Source organism: Argiope bruennichi, chromosome 2 (genome assembly GCF_947563725.1).
Source record: "Argiope bruennichi chromosome 2, qqArgBrue1.1, whole genome shotgun sequence".
Lineage (NCBI taxonomy): Eukaryota > Metazoa > Arthropoda > Arachnida > Araneae > Araneidae > Argiope > Argiope bruennichi.
In genome coordinates, this window is record NC_079152.1 from 81,372,942 (window position 1) to 81,396,305 (window position 23,364).

Sequence of the window (23,364 nt, forward strand, 5' to 3'; positions counted from 1 at the left end):
CATTTTTTCCCATTTTAAAGTTATTAAAATTTATATTAAAGTTAAAATGAAAAATATAAGATGTATATATTTTCTTTTCTCATTCACATTAGTCACAAATAGTGTATAAAATTTTCGTAGTTAGTCATCATTGGATTTAACTGGAATTATTCAATCTAAACAATATTTAATTTTAAATGCAAAAAATTTATTTCGTTGCTAAGTAATTCAGAATAATTTATACTATATACAAATAAAAATAACTTACAACATTTTCAGCTATATATAATTAAAAAAAAACATTCTGAATTCTTTCCTACTATTTTCTAGTTAGTATCTTTTTTTTATTGCTGTATAACATATTTAATAATATACATTAAAATACATAAACTAATTGTATGAAATTGCATCAGAATAAAAAGTTTTGATGTAGTAAAAATATCGAGTAAAACGTTGGTATTTCATTCTCGAATTTGAATTATGTGTGCCATTGAAAAGAAATGACTTCGAGAATGACAGAATAATTGGTGAATCGCATAAAAGGAAATCTTGTGGTATAGTGTATTTCTAGTGCTCGAATTGGGAATCAGTTTGGAATTGTTAGAGGGAGAACTGAAGACTCTGAGAACTCTATCTACGATTTTTTAAGCTACACAATTGTACAAATGTGGCGAGGAATAAATGATAGAAATCTACTATCCCTTGGTTAGTAGATTTCTATCATTTATTCCTCGACCACAAGTAATAAAATGTTTTTCACCTCACGGCAGCTCACCACCAGGGTACTAACTTTTGCTACTAACCAGGCCCAAACCTTCTGCGAATACCTTCTGTTAATAGGTCGTCTTAGGACCAGTTTGTGTTTCAAACGAGAAGTGCAGGATGTGAAACAAGTTACTACTAAGTTTGTCTTCGCTTTATATCCTGAATTTATCGGTTTGAAAAAGGAAATGTCCCAAAACTGGCCGGTTAGTAGAGAATATGTACAGTCGGATTAGACTGAGTAAGTAGTGAAAAGGTGAACTTTCATTGATTTAGGGCACTGAAATTTTCTAATTTGTCGGTTATTTGCATGTCACTTGCGATGACACATTAAATTTTCTTTAGAAATACCATGTTTAATTTTTATAAACTTTTGAGAATTCAGAATTTTCTTAGAAATTTGAAAGAAATTTCAATTAAGGAAAGGAAAATCGTAATCATTAAGTTTTTTCTGATTTCTTCTAAATGTTTTACTTTGAATGAAGTTTAAGTTTTTGTATTTTAGCATAGTTCAAAAAATCTTTTATACAGAGTTAAGATAAATTATAAAATTCCCATCCACTTTCCTCTTCTATTAAATGATTATTTAATGTTTGAAAGTTCTCATATAACAATAATAGCTAAAAAGAACATGACACTATATCTTCACATACAACATTATATTTTAAAGCTTTTTAATCAAATTAATTTAGAAAATATTACCTTTCTTTTTCAATCATTGGATATATTTTTTTAAAATAAGAGCATTTCAGAAAATGTTTTTTAGGCACAGATTACTATGTAAAAAAATGCATTTAAAATGATATTATATGATATGTTTTATATAAGATTTTCGAAGTAAAGTTTAGGAAATGTAAGATTTTTTTTTTTTACTTTACCATAGAATTAAAAAAATTAGATTTAGGCTATAAAATATTCTGAGGAACACAACAACAGACATGCAATTTTTTGATTCTCAATTGGTGTTTAATTTTTTATTTCGAAGTAGTTGAAAGATTTCACAGAAGAATATTCTCAAATTCAATTAATATTTTAATTAACTAGTTCCTTATTTTTACTGTGTAAATGATGTTGAGAATAAAAAACAAATATTAGTCTAATGTCACCATTCTTATTGTAAAATATTTTTCAATGAATTACATCAGAAATGACGTAGAAACTGCCAATCAGAGAATGAGTATTTAAAATTTCTACAATCTGTTGGATTCACTGTTAATTAATATATCAACTGGGTAAAGTAACCAATTAACTAGATATTAAGATATTGAACCTGAATGCCATGTGCTGATAAATCCTGATTCCTCAGTAATTCCTCGGTAATGTAACTAATAATGTATATTTGATAGGCGAGATCAAGTTTCTGATTCAAAGATTCATTGACATCACAATTGCAATGCGCTGGATTATGTTCGAATTCGTTATGGATGTTCGAATGAATCTCCTTAACCAGCAAGGATTCATAACAGGGCAAATTTATACCTACATCACTCTGCAGCCACGTGTTTTTTTTAATGTTGAGAGTTGATATGCATGGTTATTTTTAGAATGGCGAGACTCATCATTATTATTTAACACTACTGAATAAAATGCCTTAAAAAAAGAACAGCCTCCATTTGTATTAATACGTTTTTTCCGTCTACATTAAATTTAACTTTATTAACTGCAATTTGGAATGCACAATAATTTTTGTGGTGGGAAGTGGGATTAATGATTAAGGCAATTATATAATAGCTGACGTGAATTCAATTATGTTTAATGAGAAATTAAATCTTACAATTTTAAATTTTCTTCAATTTACATAACATAATAATTTTATTTATAAAATGGCTTATTTTTATGCATAAATACAATGTATGTTTAAAAAAATCAAGCATGTATAATTAAGACTTAGATATTAAATAACTCCTAAACGATATTTTCAGTTAGGAGGATTCATAAGTATGGAATATTTCTGTCTGTTTCAAGGAAGATAAAATATTTCTATTTTATCCAAAAGATATACAAATGCAAATGTACATTTCTTATTTTCGAGTAAGAGTAGAAATTCTATAATATTTATGCATAGAACATGAGCAGGAGAATTATTTTAAAATAATTTTATGACCTTCACGTTTTAAGCGTTTAAAAATGTTTTCAAAAACTTCATCAGATTTGTTTCCTCCTAAATTCATAACTCAATTTCATAAAGTTCAACTTATATATATTGATTTCAGAAACGTGAGGTTCACTGAAACACAAGAGAAAGAAACAAGAGAAAGGTAATAAGGAATATTTGGTACTTTTCATTTAAAAATTGTATTTCTTGAAATATATTTTTGACAATAACATGTAGCAAAAATCAAATAAATAACATGACGAGAAATATTTTTTGCACTGATTTCTTTGAATGAAGTATAAGAACTACATTTTTATCTGAGGTTTTGATGTCATTTAGATTTATTTAAAGTTTTTACAATGGTTTGTGATAACTATATTTCATACAAATATCAGATACACAATCCATATTAGTAGAAATCTATAAAAAAACATACAGCTAATATTGCTACGATTTTTTTTTATATTACTGTAAAATATTTTAGCTTTCTATTATAAAATTAGAAAAAAAAATCAATGAAAAATAAATCGATAGTAAAATTATCTATATTTATGTAGTGTATCGAATGTAAATTCTATAATTAAAAAAAATTCATAAAAGTCTGGTAATCTATATGCACTAATTAATGTTTGTTGCTGTTGTGTTGTGACTTATGACACTTAACTAGTCCACTGACAGCTACCTGTCAGCGATTTTAGCCGAGTGAGCGTCTCTTGTTTTCTCAGTAGCTCTAACTAGGGCCAAGAGTACGCCATAGCTACTTCATGCGTCACATTCGCTTGCACAACCCCTTTTTTACAGGGGGGCACATTCACACACCTCACAGATAGAACATACAATAAGACCAACCATGCCCGAACCGGGACTCGAACACGTAATGTTTGATCAATTGCATCATAAAAAAAGATTCCTTAACGCTTACGTCACATAATTAAATAAAATCATCATATCCTGATATGCTTCCATCTGTTCCTTAAACAGGATTTAACGGGATACTCTATTCGTTGTCTTCTTATCATTTAAAATGAAGGATATGAAGACAATGAATCCTTAAATAAGAAGGAATCAAATCCTTCATTCTGAAAGAATGAAGAATTTGATGGTTTGAAGTTTTGAATGAAATTAGCATTCTATTTCAAAGTTTGAAACGTGAGAAGTTGGTAGATATTGGAATATCCACCCAATTCCTGTTCTCTTTTAATTCCACAGATTGCTTCCTGCCCAAAGAATAAAGAGAGAGGAGCTATTTCTGCTCAGGCAAGTAAAATAATCCTGAATATGAACTTAAATATACATATACGTTTTGCTCAAAGAATTATAACTTACGGTAATGCATTCTTCTGTGAAATAAATATGATCGTTACATTTGACACGGTACGGATAGTACATTTTAAGAAGTATTTCTGACGATACGAATGCGTCTCATACAAAGAATAAAGCCCCTTTATTTTGAAAACAATTGGATTTCTGAAATGTAAATAACAAAAATAACATGTTTAGGATTTTTAAAACTGTAATTGTCAAGTTGGAAATCATTCCTAAAATTTGTTTTCAAACTTTATCCTTCACAGATATTTGCTAAAAGTAAGATAACTTATGTTAAATGAAAAAGAATCGTTTATAGCATAGAATATTTAAAAGATATTTAAATAAAAGAGAATGTTTAAAAGAGCATTCATGAATCAAAAAGAAAATATTCTTCCATTTTTTAAAATATAATTTAACATCAGAATCATTTTCTCTTTTATTAATAGAACTTGAATTTAAAATCAGTTAAATTAAAATTTAATTTTGAATCTACTCGAGATCACTGTTTTTTGTGACGGTTTTCGAAAGTTTACCCAAGTAAAGCTGATTTAAAATGAGCTGATTTACTCACTTTTGAAACTTTTACATTACTCTTATAATAACAGTATTTTATGCAGATAATAACAATGTATGAAAGACACAAATGATAATATCATGTTAGATGAAATCTTGTCTCAAAAGTGTGATTCTCACTTCCCAATTTGGTTTGGTATGAGTTTTATTGGCGCAAGAAACAACTTTGGCTAAACTGCGCCATGCATATGGTTAAAAAAAAGTAAATCCTAAGTTCCCGAAATTGTCCCTTAATAACTTAGACAGCATCGTTTCCAATTCTCTTTGAAATGGAAATGCTTTCTTTGGAAAGGAAAAATTACACGGCAAAAAGAAACTTTTAAGTGATTAACTATCACTGGTCCAATTTTAAATATGAAAAAAAAAAGAATCTCATTCCCCACGGTTTACTGCTAATAAGAAAGAATGACCTAGTCCTTTGGAACCTACAACATTTAAAAAATATAAATTAAAATAGATGAAATTTTTATGGCGTAATGAAAAATTAATTAACGGCTGTTTAAATATGAGAAACTGGCAGTGTTGAAAAATGCTGCGTAATTTCAACACTTATTCAACATGTAATTCATAACTCTAAGAGATTAGGGAATCTCCAATAGAAGCAAATATTGCATCTTTTTAGAGGAATAGAAGATGTACAAAGCAGTGTAAATTGGAATGGAATTCTAGATAAAGCTAACATGTACTATTTTTTCACCTAACTGATCCATACATCTCAAGTAGAAATTCAGAAATCCATATGTCCGTAAAGGTGTGAATTCGAAACTATAAGTCAAGGACATTCTATTCTTTATAAGATTTACAATGTGCATAAAAATTCTTCATACAAGTAAAACTGTCTATTGAATAACACATGCATGTAAGGAAAAAAAAACGGGCAGAACACAATATGTTCACCAGTTCGCAACATAATTTTACCGCTCGCTTAATTGCCCTCCAAGCAGAATTGTCCCATAGCAATATGTACATCTGCACTTCTCTTAATCAACAATTCTATTCAACTATTTTCAAACGAAAAATACCGATACAAGTGTTTTACTGTTAAAAAGAAAAAAAATAATATGATTGTAACATTTGAGATTAAAAAAAATCAGAAAAACTTTGTTTTGAAAATTGAATTTCACTTATGTTTCAGTATGCTGCTCTTCTAAAGACAATCAGGGTCTCGACGAAATCGAAAATCACAAAGATCTCTTCTTCAGCTACAAGCGTAGAAAAAGGAATAAGAAAGAAAGAACAATAGTAATTACAAGGAAAGGCCGTTAGCCATTATCTAGATGAAGGATAAATGACGACCTTGTAGAGGCTGACGGTTGAAATCCATCAACACTCAAGCTGAACAAGCTAAAACGTGTTGTAGGATTGTATTTCGACCGGCAATTGCTTTTTCATTTAATTTCACATTGTTTTGAAAAAAAGATGAATCCATGAAAAGAATACTTTTACTTTTCATAAGTAAGTAAAAATAAAACTGAAATTTTACTCACAGTTTATGAAAAATGTTGAAATTCTATTAATGAACGAAACCTGTATTTTTTTTTTCATTCTTGTACTGTTTTGAATTTTCTATCAGTTTACTTATAAATATCGAATGGAATGAATTTAAAACATTTAAGGTAAATTACACAATGGCGTAGTTTTTTTTTATATTTATAATATAACCATACATGTTGTCATTATTTTTCATGGCTGCATGCATATTTTCATTAACATAACACACAACTCATGCTATATTTTACGATGAATGTTTTCAAAATTGGACACAATTGGATCCAACTTGTTCATAATGTATATTCCATAATGTTACTCACAGTTCATAACGTTCATATGTATAGGAAATTAGGTACTCATTTTCCTTGTTGAACTCATCCCACACATGGAATGAATTTTTATCATAGAAAATTTGGCATTTAGATTTAACGAGAATCAAATCAAATTTATATTCTAAAGCATTAACTTGGTGGACAAATTTAGTTTAAAATTTCATTCTGTGCAATATATATATATATATATATATATATATATATATATATATATATATATATATATATATATATATATATATATATATATATATATATATATATATATATATATATATATATATATATATATATATATATATATATATTACTCTATCTTGATGTATATATATATTACTCTATAATAGATGACGATGCATGGTACGCATCAAAGTGAAATGCGATTGTAAATAATGAAATGAGATGCTGTTCTGTTAAGGCACGTGCGTGAATGGTCTTGTCTTCTTTTTAAATTATCGATTTATCTGTAATCACTACGAACTAGAAATGTGAAATTTGAAATGGATTCTTTACTCTAAGAGCTGATGATTTCTATCACAGTTTGAATAAATTTTACACTTCATTGAATCTATTTATTTAAAAAAAATTATGGATTTATCTGTAACCACTATAAATCAAAAACACTGCAAAACATAAATGTGGAATTTCGAATGAGCCCTTTATGCTAAGAGCTGATGATTTCTGTCACATTTTGAGCAAATGCGTCAAACATTTATTTCTCTATTTGTGCATGAACACATCTCAGAAAAGCAACAAGTTAGGTAATTCAAATTTTGGTTTCTCTCACAATCTGAAACTCTTTCATCCATTGGATGATTGTCTGAAGTTTCTTTATTGGAGTGTCTGTGAATGTGATAATTTAGAAGCACAAAAAGTTATGTCAATGAAATTGAATATGTAATATTTATGAATTTATAACTTTTGATAATCAAAGTGCAAAAAAAAAAAAATAAATAAATAAATAAAATTTTTTATCTTATATCTGAAAGCTAAAAGCAATCGTTTTATTCTCTATATTATAACAGTAAAATCATTGTGAGATAAGTTTATGGGAAGAGTCCGACCGAATACAGATTTCAATTACAGAAGAAAACACTTGCTGTAAAATGTTGCACACAAGCAATAAATCCAATTGAAAACCAGCAATCCTCCAAAACGCTCAGAGAGAATCTGCTGGAGGTCAACTTTCCAGAAAAAAAAATCCTCGCTCAAATACTTGCTTGAGCTCAACTCCATTGAATGTAGTTCGTATTTAGACTATCCCTTTTATAACTAACGTGGCAAGGCATCAAGACACGGTTCTAGGACAAATATTGAAACAAAATTCAGTTATAGCCAAGATTCTCTAATTATTCTGGCTAATTTATTATTATTTCAAAATTCACTAAATTTTTGCCAAGTTTGTCGTCTAGATTGGGACTCATTAATTCAGCCTCCATTTACTAATCATTATTATATCTATAAAATCATCTTCCTTTTCAGAAGATTTACTGCACAAGGAAGTAATAAAGGAAATTTGTAACAATATACAGCTCAACACGAGCCATTTTGTGCACTTTGGGAAAAAAGCATATATGTTAATAGATGATACAGTTTCACTCATAAAAATAATAAGATGTTCCTGCGGTTTCCATACAAATCAGAAGATCTCTTTAAACTGAAGTAGCTATGGTTATAAATAGTGTCCGTATACTATTTAAAACTCAGTTGCCACTGAACGATTTAATTTTTACTAATGCATGGAATTCATGCATTTTATTTATTGTATCAGAATAAACAATGCGAAAAAGAAGAAACCCTAGTTTGATTGGATTTTAAAAGACACTACAAATTAAAAGTAGTACCGTAAAAAGATAAAACATTTTAATATCAAGAGTCAATATTTTAAAGATATCATTAAATTTATATCAAAAAAGAATAGGGACTTAACTTTATATGTACTAGTTTTAATTTTTGAAAAGCAGTTGTAAAAAAACTATGAAAGTAAATTTAATGAAAAAATAAATTTTAATTCTAAATTGTGATTCATTAAGAAAGTCAACTGATTGATCCAATTCTTTGTTAAATGAAGATCAACTTAAATCAACTAGTTTATCTAATTCCTTTGTTAAAAGTAATCCCTTTTCAAGTGATTTTTTTTTATTATATGGATCTATCTAAACAGTTATATTAATTAACTATCTATATATCTCAAAGTTCTATGGCAATGGTCTTCGTTTCAGTTTCAGAATTTTTTATCAATAATTATTTCAATAATAGATTTGCTTTTTTTTTCATTTTTTGGAAATTAATTTTCAGAATTATTTCTTTAAAGGTTCGTCTTCAAGGATCAGTTCTGCTGCTAATAGTATAAAACATTTATTTTAATATTATCTGTTATATAAGCTTTAGCTGATAACCTGGATATAGTTTTCTGTAGTATTAGACATAATTTAGAATTTAAAACAGATTTGGTTTGAATTTATTTAATAATAACAGAATAAATATATTTATTTTAATCCTCGTTAAATGCCAATTATTAGTTTCTAGAACCTTTTCCCCAGAGATATAGAATGTATCCATAGAAAGTATGTATCCATAGAAAATGATTTTCCATATGTATCCATAGAAAATGATTTTCAATAGAATACTTAACATTTAAATTTAATAAATTTTCGAATATTTTCAAATACATTGATTTAATAATTGATAATAAGCTAATTTTATTCAATATATATTCCATTCTTCTTTAAAAAGAATTTAATTTATACCAAAATTTTAATCTTGTTTTGGGGGTCATTGTTAATATTTAGTTATTGAAAAGTTTGTTCTTTATTTACAGTACAGACATATGAAAAAAATTCACAACAAAACGAAAGGAAGGAAAGCCAGTTCAACGCATTTCCATCTGCAGTTTTATAAATTGTTTTGTATCCCTCCTATTCTTTAGGGAATACATCCCCTACACATCAAAGATACATCTACATAGTTTTGTTTGAAAAATTCAATATGGGGAATTTAGGAACAAAACATATCAAAATATTACGGGTATAGAAGATTTAGCTTATAAAAAAGAAAAATTATTCCCGCAATTCTAAAATTATTAATTTAACTAAAGATACCGATTTTGTACAGATTTCATACAGATTTTGTTATTTATTCCAAGAACATTTGAATTTCGTGGTATAATAATAGTTTTATTTAAAATGATTTTTTTCAATAGTTTATAAATGTCTATATTCCAAATTAAATTTCCTACAATTTAATTTGCGGCAGGATGAAATGTGGAGGAATGGATAAATTCAAAATTTTTATTAATCATATTCCTTCCACTGTGGTATTAAAAGAGTATTACAGTAAAATTCAATTTTATAAGTTACATCAAAAGTAAAATATTTAATTCTAGGGATGTCCCAACTTACCCTTTGGGAGAACTCTTCAAAAGACAGTTCATTTACAAAATATCCCTTATGAAGAAGAATATTTATATGCCTTTATATCTCGTATTCAAAATTTAATTTGAAAAGAAGAGAAGAATATTTTTATTCAAAATTTAAACATAAAAAAGTTATTAAACAAAAGGTAAAGAGCAAAAAATATGCTCCATAAACAAGAATTCTGCGCCCATGGCTCCCCGAAATAAACATACATGTTGTTCCAGAATGAAGTCCCAATACATTTAGCCTGCTATGGTTCCAATTTGAACATGCAGGTCAGTTCTGGAACCCAGAATAATTTCTGCCCGAAAAAGCAATCTTGCACCACTGTAACGGTGTCGTTCAATGATATTTTCTTGGTGGTAACGGGTACCTAACGCTCTCCATATGAAAATCTGACGAGAATCAGACTGCAAGCTAAACCTGGCCTCGTCGGAAAACATCACACAAACCCACTATTGCGCTGTCCACAATGCATGCTCTCTACTCCAGGATAAGCACAGGCGACAGTGAGTTGCAATAAATGGAACACATCTAACAGGCCTAAGAGCATATAGACCAATCTGCCCTAAGCGTCTGTACACGGTCTGCCTTGAAACTGTCGTACCAGTAGTTGAAGAGAGCTGACCAGGCAGGTCTGATGCTGTACTCTGTATGTTTCTTTTGGCAGTAACTGCCACATACCAGTCCTCATTCGGCATTGTAACTCGGAGGCGACCTCTGCTGTAACGTCTACTCACATTACCATCATCATGGAATCATAGCCAAAGCCTGGATATGACACTCTGGGCGATTCCAAGTTCCTCGGATATTTCCAGCTGGATACGCCCACATTCCAGACGGCCGATAATCATACCATGTAAAAATTCATCCAAAAGCGTCCTTTGAGTCATAACTATGTGGTTATTGCACTGAAAGGCTTATAAAGCGCTTGGGAACAGTTTTACTTCTTTGCCTGCACTCCTTATACATGACTCTCGTCATTGGAATGTACTGTCGGTGTCATCTCTTGGCTTCCTGCAATTTGCATATGATTTTTGAAGATGAATATATATGTATGCGATATATTTATTTTAGAGTTCGATTTCTAATTGACTGTGAATTATCCTTAATTTATGGGTATGAGTGTATAATTAAACTATGTAATAAACGATATTATTGGAGAATTTTCACAATGATGGATAGTATTATTCTGAAATATTGCAGTAAGAGTTTCTTTTATAGTAAATAATTTATTCTCTTCGAATGAAGTGATAAAATCTGATAAATCATTATCAAATGAATTTCATATTTTTTTCACTATATTACAAAAAAAAGTTGATGAGCAAAATCATATCTTCAAACCGAAAATACTGTTTTTTTATTTAAAAACACCTATCCAAAATTACACCAAAATTCAATTTCTTCTTTTTTTTGTTTAAATGGTCTTTCACTCTTCAAATACTGAACAACTTATTTCTCTTGTTTCTTCCACAATTTTTAAAATAAAATTAAACCTCTATTTTTAAATCAATCGATTTCTAACGAAATATCTCCATGATTTAGAATTATGATGTCAAATTGAATTGCGAAACTCTCTACTCTACGTTTAAAAGCTATAAGTAGTATAATAACACTGTATGATTAAACCTCTCTTCCAGATAAGAACAGAAAAAAGTGCTTTAAGTAATCATTCTAATTTTAATAAGAGAATATTCTGCATGTGCTGCAAAGCATATTCGTTCTACGAATCACCAAGTCTCGTTGGTTGAAGAATACATTTTTCTTACAAAAAGAGGAATGATTTCATGTGGCCATATCTTTAGCCAATACAATCTGTGGTCTTCCTTCTCTTAATGTTGTGAAAAGGTTTTTAAACTATGAATTAACAAAAAAAAAAAAAAAAAATAAATAAATTAAATTAAAAAAATAAACAATGAAAAGTTGAAACTGAAGAGAGAAAATTGAATTGAAAAAAAAAAAGAATCAGACTTAAACTTTCCAAATGCAAACGAATTATTTAGTTTCAATTAAAATAATGCGAATTTAAATTATTATAACGAATAGTTATTATAACGAATTAATGATAAACTGCATCGTAATAAATTCGAGGAGAAAAAAAACTTTAATTGGGCCTGAAACTTTTATAATCTTGAAAGTAACAAAAAGGATAGGTTAAAAAAAAACTTTAGAGAAAAAGAAATATTCCATTTTAAGTTTTTTTGAAATTATGTTTTCTTTTCGAAATTTAAAATAAACTTTCCAAATACCTTAGTTAAATTATATAAAAGAGAAAATTAAACGCACCTGACAATGAATCATTCTGAATATTTACAGATGAAATTCATTTTTATATAACTTATCTTGTTTTAAATTTACAAATTTGTATGATTAAGAAACAGCTCGATTTTTCAATTTTTTTGCTGTCTTCTCAATGACAATATGGTGTTATTATACGTTATCAGCTATTAAACATTTTTTTATCGGTTAAACTAATTTAATTTTGATTTCTTTTGAGAAATAAATTTACTATCAAAATTTTGAGTCCTTTGATAAAACGGATGTTTCCGAACTCTAACATAGATGTATTTAATGAGAAATTAATAGCAAATATTAATTTTATTATTATTGTTATAACTATTCATCTGAGAGACAGAAAAAGCTGTAAACACAGTTTTTATTTTGCTGTCTGTGCATTTTTATGATTTATTTAAACATTAAAATGAATATTAATTATATTTTAAAGATTTTCAAAATATCTCTGAATTCAGAGAGAACATTTATTGATTAGTTTGTTCTTTGCGAAGTTAAAGGCAAATTTGATTAGGCTACCCAATTTCAAGTTGCATGTTCGTTTACTCTCAAAATGTGTTAAATATTTATTTAATGATTGATTTATTTTAATCTACTGTCCACTCTTTACTTCAGATTGCTTGCCTAAAATATTTACTTGACTGATACATAAATTATTTAAATGGACTATATTACTACCTAAAATTTTATTTTTAATACATGTTAATCTAACAAATATGAATGGTGAAAATCTTAGTAATGTTATGCGCAATTTTAGTAACTCAGTACAAATGTGCAATTTTAGTAACTCAGTACAAAAGTGAAATTTTAGTAACTCAGTACAAAAGAACAATTTTAGTAACTCAGTACAGTAGTAGTCACAATTATTCTGTCTTTTATGTGCTGATGACTTGAAGTTGTTCCATTCTGTATCTCCATATATTGAGGCTGTCTTTCTACAGATAAATCTTGGTTTTCTTTGTCTGTGCTACATAGCCAAGTTATGCCCGAACATTGATAAATGAAATATTATAAATCATACTAGGAAAGCTCAGCTTCTGAATCGTATTTAAGAAATTAATGATATTTCATTATCACACTGATATTCAACTGCATATTTGGGTATTTTTTGTGACACTAAACTTAATTTTACAGTACATATTCATTCCATGGATTTCAAGACCTATTTAAGGCTTGGAGTTCTGAAATGACTTTTCAAATTAAATCGCCCTGCATGTTTTGCACTGTGATCATGTCAGATCTAGTGTAGAATAATTTAACAGTGCTTGGGATACTAATTATCGTAATAAAAGTCAAACTATTAAGCGTTTTCAACCAATTTCTTGAATTATTAGTTTTACCGGAAAAATAGATCTTTTTCTCTCGAGATATATCTTCTTATCTACGTGATGTGTTTAATTTACTTAGTTAGTGTAGTAGACGGAATATTTATTATGTTCTTTTCTTTAATAAAGCCATAATTGGTTCGAAGGATTATACTGAGTCTGAGGTCTACAGATTTCCTTACGGCGGTAAGATCTTTAAGGAACCTTTTTGAAACATTTAGTCAAAATTTAAATATTTTAATTTCTTCATATTGTATAACTTCTATAAGATTTTAAACAGGATACGGGGGTACTTGCCATTCATCATATTATGCTTAGTATTTTTAAAACGAGCTATTCTGAATTTTTGGTTAAATGACTTTAGTTTGGTTTCTTGATTTAACTACATCATTTTTTATTTTTTTTTGTGATTGAATACACATGGTATATATGTCTATACATACTGAGATTTTAATGTATGTTCTTCTGTGCTATATTGCTCTTGTGTGTGTTTTACTTATTGAAACTCATTTTTTAATTAGTTTCTTAGTTTTATAATGAAAAATGAAAATGAGTAATGAATAATGAATAATGAAAAATGAAAAAGAATGAAAATCTTAGTATTTACAAATTTTAAATTTTTGAATGTAAGTTTCGAAATCAATGTCTTTGTTAAATGAAAAACAATATCTATTAGTTATATTTATAATTTAACAATTAAAACAATTTTGAAAAAAATATTATGCAATTGCATATATTTTAAGACACATTTCTTTGCTTTTCGCAGCAATTAAAGCTTTTAGACAACCAACGTTATAAAAAAAGTTACAATTTAAATTTAATTAATGCAATTAAATTTTTATATGCTAATAGAATACACCAACTGCCGAAAGCAGAATGATGGTTTTGTAAAATGATAATCAATTTCCCACATCTTAGAACTATAGTCATTACCAAAAACTTTGTATATATATATATATATATATATATATATATTGCGAATAGATTTTTTTGTAATTTTTTATGTTACTATTGATATGTAACTGTCCATGAAATCTCTTATGATATGTATATGCTTGAAATATTTTCTTCAAACAATATAATAAAAGCTGCTACACAGATTGCCATAAAAAGCTTAATTTTTCAAGATACATTTTTTATTCTATAAAAAAATTAAGAAATTTATATGAATGTAATCTGAAATAGACTTTCATTACATTTTTTTTTATTTAAATCCATGTAACCTGAAAACCAATTTCATAAGCCAGATATTAATTGCAAATTTCTGTAATCTTATTCATATATAATTATAGCACAATGAAATATTGCATGATATTTATAAAATATTTTTAAGAGATTTACCATTAATCCACTAAGTAAAATCTCCGTTACACAATTTGCATAAAAATAATTTCAATTTTTTGTGTTTTTGATATTGTAAACACTATAAAAAATTTGCAAGCTATTATTAGATTAATTATTTTGTAAGGGACCTGTGACCAGTTTCTAATCATCTTAAAAATCATATATTGAGATCTAACTGAGCATAAAATAATTTATAAACAGAACTTATTGAAAATATATAAAAAAAAACCTAATATTACTAGTTACTTTTTTCTAAATTAATTTCTATAATTAAAAATTATGCTAAATCTTTTACTTCCGTTAAATATTTCATCTAAAACATCGAGAAACATTTTGAATTAAAAATTGATGTTGCGCTTGATATTCTATTTTGTTTTTACAGTATAATATTATATTGCAAATGCCAAACAGTATTATATAAATATCATAAGATATTTTGTGCATTAAAATCATACATAACTGGAAACGTGATCTGCCTTCATCTTACTGTAGCACTTAGAGAAATTTATTGATAGTCATCACGACAGCATAGAGGCGGAATCTATTATTGAATCCTAATTGCCGTCACCGATCACTCTATAGCCCCACACGTTGGAAGTATGCCCTATTATCGGAGTAGAGACGACTGAATGCCACATATTTCTTTATCTACCAGGGAAGGAGAAAGCACCACAAATCCAAGAAGGAGAAACCATAAAGGAAATTCTTAATCTCGACTTTTATGACGCCTTCCAATGGGAGAAGAGTTATAAATAGATTGGATTCTGGATATTTATGAAGTAGAATTCTCTAATAGGATTTGCAATTCTTTTTTTGTTATACAATTTTTTAATAAAGAGGCTCAGTAAAATCTCATATTAAAGCTCATGATCAAAACACTCGTTTCTTTTCTTAAACAGTTAGAATGATTTATATTTTAGTTGAATTATTTTATTTATGTAATAGGTTAAATTTAAATTAAAACACCCAAACTCCATGTGAAATGCGATCCACTGACACTAAGAATATTATTATTAAAAAGTAAAATGCATAATTGCTTTATATTTTATTCATGATAAAATAAATGTCAGCAGCATATAATAGGTGCCCAAAATTAACGCAAGATTTGAATTTGCCACCATTTGTGCAATAAAGGATTGGAAACTTGAATAAAAAGCCATTTGATAGCTGATAGTTTAGGGTTAGTAGAAAGGGAGCGTTATAGGATAGAACAACTTGTTTTTAATTTCTGAAAAATATTTCAAAAATAATTAAAGTCTGGAGGCTAGAGTCAGTACGAAAATTTAAGTATTGGTCCTCTAGATCGTGTGATTTAACACCATTGGATTTCTTCTTATGGGGTTATTTGAAGTTTAAGTTCTATTCCAACAAGCCCACAAGCACGTGAACATTGAAAGAGGAAATTCAACGCTGAATCAACAAAATTCAGTTACATTTATGCAAAATGGTCATGGAAAATTTCAACAAAAGGGTGCGTATGTGCCAGCAAAGCCGTGGAAGACATTTACTCAATGTCTTATTCCATACATAACCCTATCTTATGTACTTTACGATTCAATACAAATATAACAATTTAAAAAAAAAAACTGTGTTTTTTATTTAATTCAAATTTGCCTGAATAAGTTGTTCTATCGCGTAACGCTCCATTTTTACTATCCCTGAACTATCAGCCGCCAAATGGTTATATTAATAGAATTTACAGCACTTTACTGAAAGAATGGTGGCAAATTCAAATCTTGCTTTAATTTTTGGACATCCTTTATGTAAAATTGCACCTTAAAATACCTATATAATAATATAATTTGTATAAATCAATTCTTTAAAAAGAATCTTTTAAAAAGATTCATGAATTTATTCATTCTTTACCAACCTCGCATACTGTATTCACTAGAAGTTTAAAATGTTTATCTAATCATAAATATAAACATTTATTTTTCTTTAAATCAGCTTTAAAAACAACAGTTTAAATATTTACTAATAAAATTATTATTTTTCTTTTCAAATTGTTAAAATGCTGTAAAAATGCAACGCATAAGAATGAAATCAATGTATAAAAAAAACTGTATATATCTGGTCTCAAGAAATAACATGATTCATCAGAATCTAATACTATTCAAGTATAATCTCATTATAAGCCCACTTTTCATGATATTTTTCAGTGAAAACATCTTCGTAATTGGATTTAGCTGTGCAACAGGGAATCAAAGTATTTATTTTGAGATAAGCTGTTTACCCAAAATGCTGATGCTGGAGTTTTCTGAAATAAATTGCTGAATTATTCGTTGTTTGCTATAATATACTTTGGAGATTCCCCAATTTTATATATTCTAGATACAATTTGCGGTATTAAATTCCATGTCCATAAAATAGAAAATAATTAACCTAATTTATTTTAGAGCATTTGAACTTATTTGTATAAAAATAAGTCTCAATTCTTTTGTTGTTCATGCATAAGGATTTATTTTTTAATCAGTTTTATGAATGTTATAATTAGAGTAAAATGAATCTATTTTTTATTTATTCACAAATTGCATTTTTAAATTCATAAAAATTCATATTTTATTATGGATGAAAATATGTATAAAATCATGCCATTCAATAAACTAAGAATGGAAACTATATCTGTGAGTTTCAGCTCTAGTATTAAATGTTGTACCAACGCGTTGGCATAATATTAAGGATTTAATTAATATCACAAATTATTCAGTTAATTGGAGCCTTTTAAAGGTTATGCAACATCTACATTTGAAATTTCATATTCTGCAGTTCTTGTCGTTCTTCAGTTAATTGGAACATTTTTAAAGGTTAATTAATAACATCTACATTTGAAATTTCATATTCTGCAGTTCTTGTTGTTTCTCTTTTGTTTAATTGGTTTGAAAGTAAGGTCATTTAAAAAAATGACAAAGAGTCGCGGTATTTATTGCAATAAAAGTACAATGATATACAGGATAAAAAAATGAATGAAAGTTTTTCTCTTGTAATTTTGAATCATTCTGTTATTTTACAATATATTTTTCTTTGTGAATTCAAAGAATTTATATTTGATTTTTTTGTCATTGACCATTAATGTACTAATGATATCCTTATTATTATTCTTTAGATTTCGATAGATATGTTTAACAAGCTACATTAAATTTTTAAAAAAAGTTAAGTTTTGTTAAATAATACACTGTTATTTTTAACTGCAAGTTAAAATGAATACTAATTTCCTTTCGAGCGCTTTTTGTAAGCATGTTACTCAACAGTTTTCACATGTTAGTCATTTGACTCTCAGTGTAGTAGTGGCTTTATTTTCCCATAAAGATTTTGACTGGGATTAGCTTACTTTCAGGATAATATGATTCTAAACAATTTCATTCAATAGCATGATTTCTATAAAGCCAGATGAATCAGTATTTTTTGTTTGCTGAATTTAACACATTTTATTTCTTTAGGCTATTTTATTATTATATTATCAATTTTTCGCATCTGTTTAAACGCTTCGGTTTATGAGAAAAAATTATTTACCTTAGAATTGTAATAAAAATTTATTATATCTTATCCATTAAAATGATAAATTTATTTATCATTTTTATTATTGCTTATATTGTATACACTGATATATATGAAATAAAATAGAATAAAATTATCAATCGTTTTTCCTGAAATACAAATCGGATATCACGCCTCATGGGGATTCAATATTACATAAATGTAATGAATTAATTGATAACTTCTGTGAATATAGAAATAGTATATCATTTCAACGCAAGACTATATAATATTGTAGTATTCTAATTAATCTAAAAGCGTATAAAAACTGACTGTAAAGTTGAGTCTTTACAAATAATTAAGAATTCCATTTGAATAAAAAATAAAAAAGGAAAAAAAAGTATTTATAATATTTATGGAAGAAGTGAGATATATTTTAAACTGCTAACACATTCAAAAATTAATATGGATATTGGGATTTTTTATTGAAATATAAAATTTTCTTTCTCAAGACTTAAAAGAGGTGTTTTAAAATAATACTTCTTAAAATTGTGGTAATTTTTCTCCTGTTTGAGATTAAAAATCTGAAAATTGAATTTATTTCCAACTTAATTCTTTTACTAATATGAAATTTATAGTAAAAAAATATTGGCCTTAATCCAACATTTTTCATTCATCTCCAATGTGAGACTCTTTGATCTTTTGTCAAAGTATAGTTACAATGTCATATATAAATACAGAACATAAGGAAAAACCTCTTTTCCACTACTTCTCTTTTTAGTTTATATTCAATAGTCAAGCATAGCGTTGTTCAATCGCCCAGCTCGTTTCTGACTTTTTTTCTATTCCAAATGATGACAAACCATTTGTGTACAAAAAATTTTATCTGTCAGATAGTATTACTCTAATGAATATTATTAGTTTATCGACCATACTGGGAATTTTATAAACTATTTCAAATAAGATCGATAATTTTATTTCATTTCTAGCCAGTCCCCTTAGGTGATTAGCAGTTTTGCCTGAACATTGGTTATATTGATTTTAGAAAGATATTACATTATATCCATGATTACGCCAAATTGATTAATTTTAAAGCCGTGTAAATTAAGTTGCCTTACTTCAATTTTGTTTACAGGGTACACCGTAGCGTTAGTAAAAACAAGAATATCCGATATATATCTCTCTTAAGTCTCTTGACATTTAAGTTAACTCTCTTATTTGTATTGTAAACTATACAGAAATTAAACAGAATTCATAATTCTTTGATTTCAATGAAGAAAGAAAATCACTCTATTAAATATTTATTGTGGGAATGAAAAAAGTTTGAATTTCAGTGCAGCAATGAAATCAAGTATTGGAAATCAGGCATGGGCGCAAATTTATACACACACATGTATTTTCAATAAAATATTTTTTTAAAATTTAGAATCATATAAAATGCATGCGCAATGGTATTTTCAGAAATTATCGTGGAAAAACGCCGAAATTCAGATGAATTCAAATTTTTAAAAAATCTCTCCAAGTTGCACATTTCTAAGGCACATATGCCGAATTTCGTAGCTGTAGATCACATTTAGTAGCTGTCTGTCCTGTAGAGTGCCCAAACATACATACTAATACATGTTCATCTTTATTATTAATAAAGATATATATAATTATAGACGAACTGCAAATGAAATTTTTATAAGTACTTTTAGAAACGAATTTACTTGAACTATCTGATAATAAAGAATTTAAAACAATGGAAACAAGCTAAATAAAAGAATTTAAATATGCTTTTAAAATTAGGAGTTTTATATTAATTCATAGGATTGATTTTTTAAAATCATCTCATTGTGAGGATAAAAAAATAAACTAGATGATGAAATTGGATTTTTTTAGAATGTTTACAAATGGCTGCTTTCTATTTAAGCATTTAAAAAAATTATTATTTTTAATGGTATTATTTACCAGAAATATTTAAGCATTCGAAATTTATTTTCCAATCAGAGATTGATTTTCAAAACATATAAAATACATTTTCATACAAAATAAATACATACAAAAGTAATGATAGGTACTACCATTTTTGATCGACAATTTCATGAAATATTTTATTTATTCATTATTTGTTTTCTTTCGGAAAATCATCTGTAGTACATGAAACTTTTCAGTAAATACGACAAAGGAAGAGGGGTATTTTTTCTAAAATATACACAATGATCACTAGGAAAATATGCCCATTTAAGAAAAATGTGTTCTTTTTTTTTCGGCATCGTGATACTCGGTTGCGTGAGATCTGAAATAGAAATGAGAAATCGGGATAAATACAGTGTTTTAACATCGTTTCAATGCTTTAGAATCGCTGTACCTGGGAAACAAGCGGATGTTAAATTGTTACTTAAAAGCAACATAATAGCAGATAAATCAGTGGCTTGGAACTAAAACTAAAGAGATAATTTTTAATATCGAAATTTGAAAGTAATCGTTTTATACTTTAACCATACTGAATTTTCTAATTACATAATCTTTATTAATACGTTTGAATTTTTTTTTATTGATTCATTTTTTTGTAATATTTTTTTTCTATTTCAATCATTTTGTAATTCTCTTCAAATAATTACTCGTTTCTTTCTGGTGAACACCATTTTATTTTCGGACACATTTTTTGTGCCACTTCATGTAGACTGTTACAGATTAGGACACCTCTCACAGTTGGATGCCTCGTCTCCTCACAGAATCGTTCTTACACACTCTACGTTCTGATACAAAAAAGGAATTAACAGAACTTTGTACTCGACAGATACGCCATCTATCGGCGTGAAGCTGCAACATACTCCCCACCTTGAAACCCCAGGGTTTCAAGAGATTATAATGTTCAATAACATAAACAATATTACAACTTTTACACAAATCTAGTAAAAAATACGCAATATACATAATAATAAATATCTCTAAGAAATAAGAATCAAAACTTACAAATTTCAACATCAAATATTACAAATTAATTATGTTCCATAGGCAATACACAAATTTTAGAAATGGCTCTTTTACAAATACTAGACTGTGTTTTAATCTTAACAACACGAATTTTCTTATCATCACCATAATAAATTTTAATTATCCTACCCATAGCCCATTTATAACAAGGCAAATTATCTTCAATTAATAACACTAAATCTCCTAATTTTACATTATTTTTGTCAAACATCCATTTAGATCTCTGTTGTAATTGACTTAAATAATTACGATGCCAAAATTTGCACATATATTGTACAAGTCTAGTTACCTTTTGCCATTTCTTGAGATGACTTTCTTTTAAATTTGTCAAATCAGGCTCATTCAAAGAGGTTAAAGACCTATTTATTAAAAAATGTGCAGGAGTAAGAACCTCAAAATCGTCCTCGTTAGCTGACAAGGGGCAAAGTGGTCGAGAATTCAAAATTCCCTCAATTTGCACAATTACCGTTAAGAACTCTTCATAAGTTAAGTTTATTCCCTTAACAACTCTTTTTAGATGGTATTGAAATGACTTTATAGCTGCCTCCCAAAGACCGCCAAAGTGTGGGGATCTAGGTGGAATAAATTTCCACTCAATACCTTCTGCAGCTAAATAGCCTGCCAGCTTTTCATCTGGTTTTCTAACCATTTCATGAAGTTTTTTAATTTCTCTATTAGCTCCTACAAAATTCTTAGCATTATCTGAAAATAGTTTCGCACATTTACCTCTTCGAGCCATGAATCGTTTTAAAGTCGCTATAAAGGAATCAGAAGTCAAATCTGAAACAATTTCTATATGAACAGCTTTAAAACAAAAACATACAAAAATTCAAATATAAATTTTTTGTAAAGCACCTTTACGCTGAGCCTTATTCTTAATATAAAACGGCCCACAGAAATCGGCACCAGCACAATTAAAAGCAAAATCTGGAGACACTCTTTCCTTGGGCAAATTGCCCATGATTTGAGAAGGTGCAATTGGTTGGGCTTTGAAACAAATGATACATTGATGAACGATTTTTCTGCAGCTATTACGTCCATTTAGAGGCCAAAATTTTTCTCTAACAAGATATAGCAAGGAAGAAGCACCAACATGTAAATATTTATTATGAAAATGTTCTATTATAATTAAAGTTAATCTATGGCTTTTTGGCAAAATTATTTGATGCTTTTTATTAAAATTAAAATTACTATTACCCAACCGTCCTCCGACTCTTAACAATCCTTTAGAATCCAAGAAAGGATTCAAAGTTTTTAATTTACTACCAGGAAGCACATAGTGGTGTTTTTGGAGACTACTGACGTCTTTGGCAATCTCTTGGATTTGGACATTTTTAATTAAAAATGCTTCTGCATAGTTCAACTCCTCAGTATTCAGTTTACCTGTTGTCTCTCTTCACTGCGCCTTTTAGGTTCTTGACAAATCTGAAAACATAACTTAAAACACGAACAATTTTACTATAATTGTTACTTATTTCTAATAGACATTCTAAAAAACTAGAATTATTACAAATGGAAAGGTTAATCATAGGATCCTTATTCAGTTCTGAGTTCCTTGCAGTTCCTTTCTCCTTAAGAAGATATCCACCATCTGAGACACCAGGATCATCATTGAAGTTTGACCAGCTACTAGATGAAAGAAAAGACGGTCCATTTTACCAAATGTCCAACTGTTGGATCTTTGAAGGGAAAACTCCTCGTGATATCAAGTCCGCAGGATTCTCAGCAGTATTTACATAATGCCATTGGAAGTTCTTAGTATACTCTTGAATCCTAGCGACTCGATTAGCCAAAAAAGTTTTCAACGATGTAGGTGGAGTTTTGATCGAAGCAAGCACCACAGTGGAGTCCGAGTACAAATGTACTCCATCAATGTCTAGTTGCAAGGATGACAGAACCTTAACGGTAAGTTTGGAAAGCAAATCCGCTGCACACAGCTCCAAACGTGGGATACTAATTTCTTTGATGGGAGCCACTCGAGATTTGCTGCATAA

At 28.1% G+C, this 23,364-nt stretch overlaps 1 protein-coding gene across 1 annotated transcript; it reads right to left on the reverse strand.

Moving 5' to 3' along the window:
* Positions 1 to 11,741: 11,741 nt before the first annotated feature.
* LOC129962233 (uncharacterized) lies at positions 11,742 to 22,019 on the reverse strand. The gene is made up of 2 exons (XM_056075973.1): positions 21,660 to 22,019; positions 11,742 to 11,813 (listed from the first exon to the last, which is right to left on the reverse strand). Exons 1-2 carry the CDS (start codon positions 22,017 to 22,019, stop codon positions 11,742 to 11,744), a joined length of 432 nt encoding a protein of 143 aa, XP_055931948.1.
* Positions 22,020 to 23,364: the final 1,345 nt, after the last annotated feature.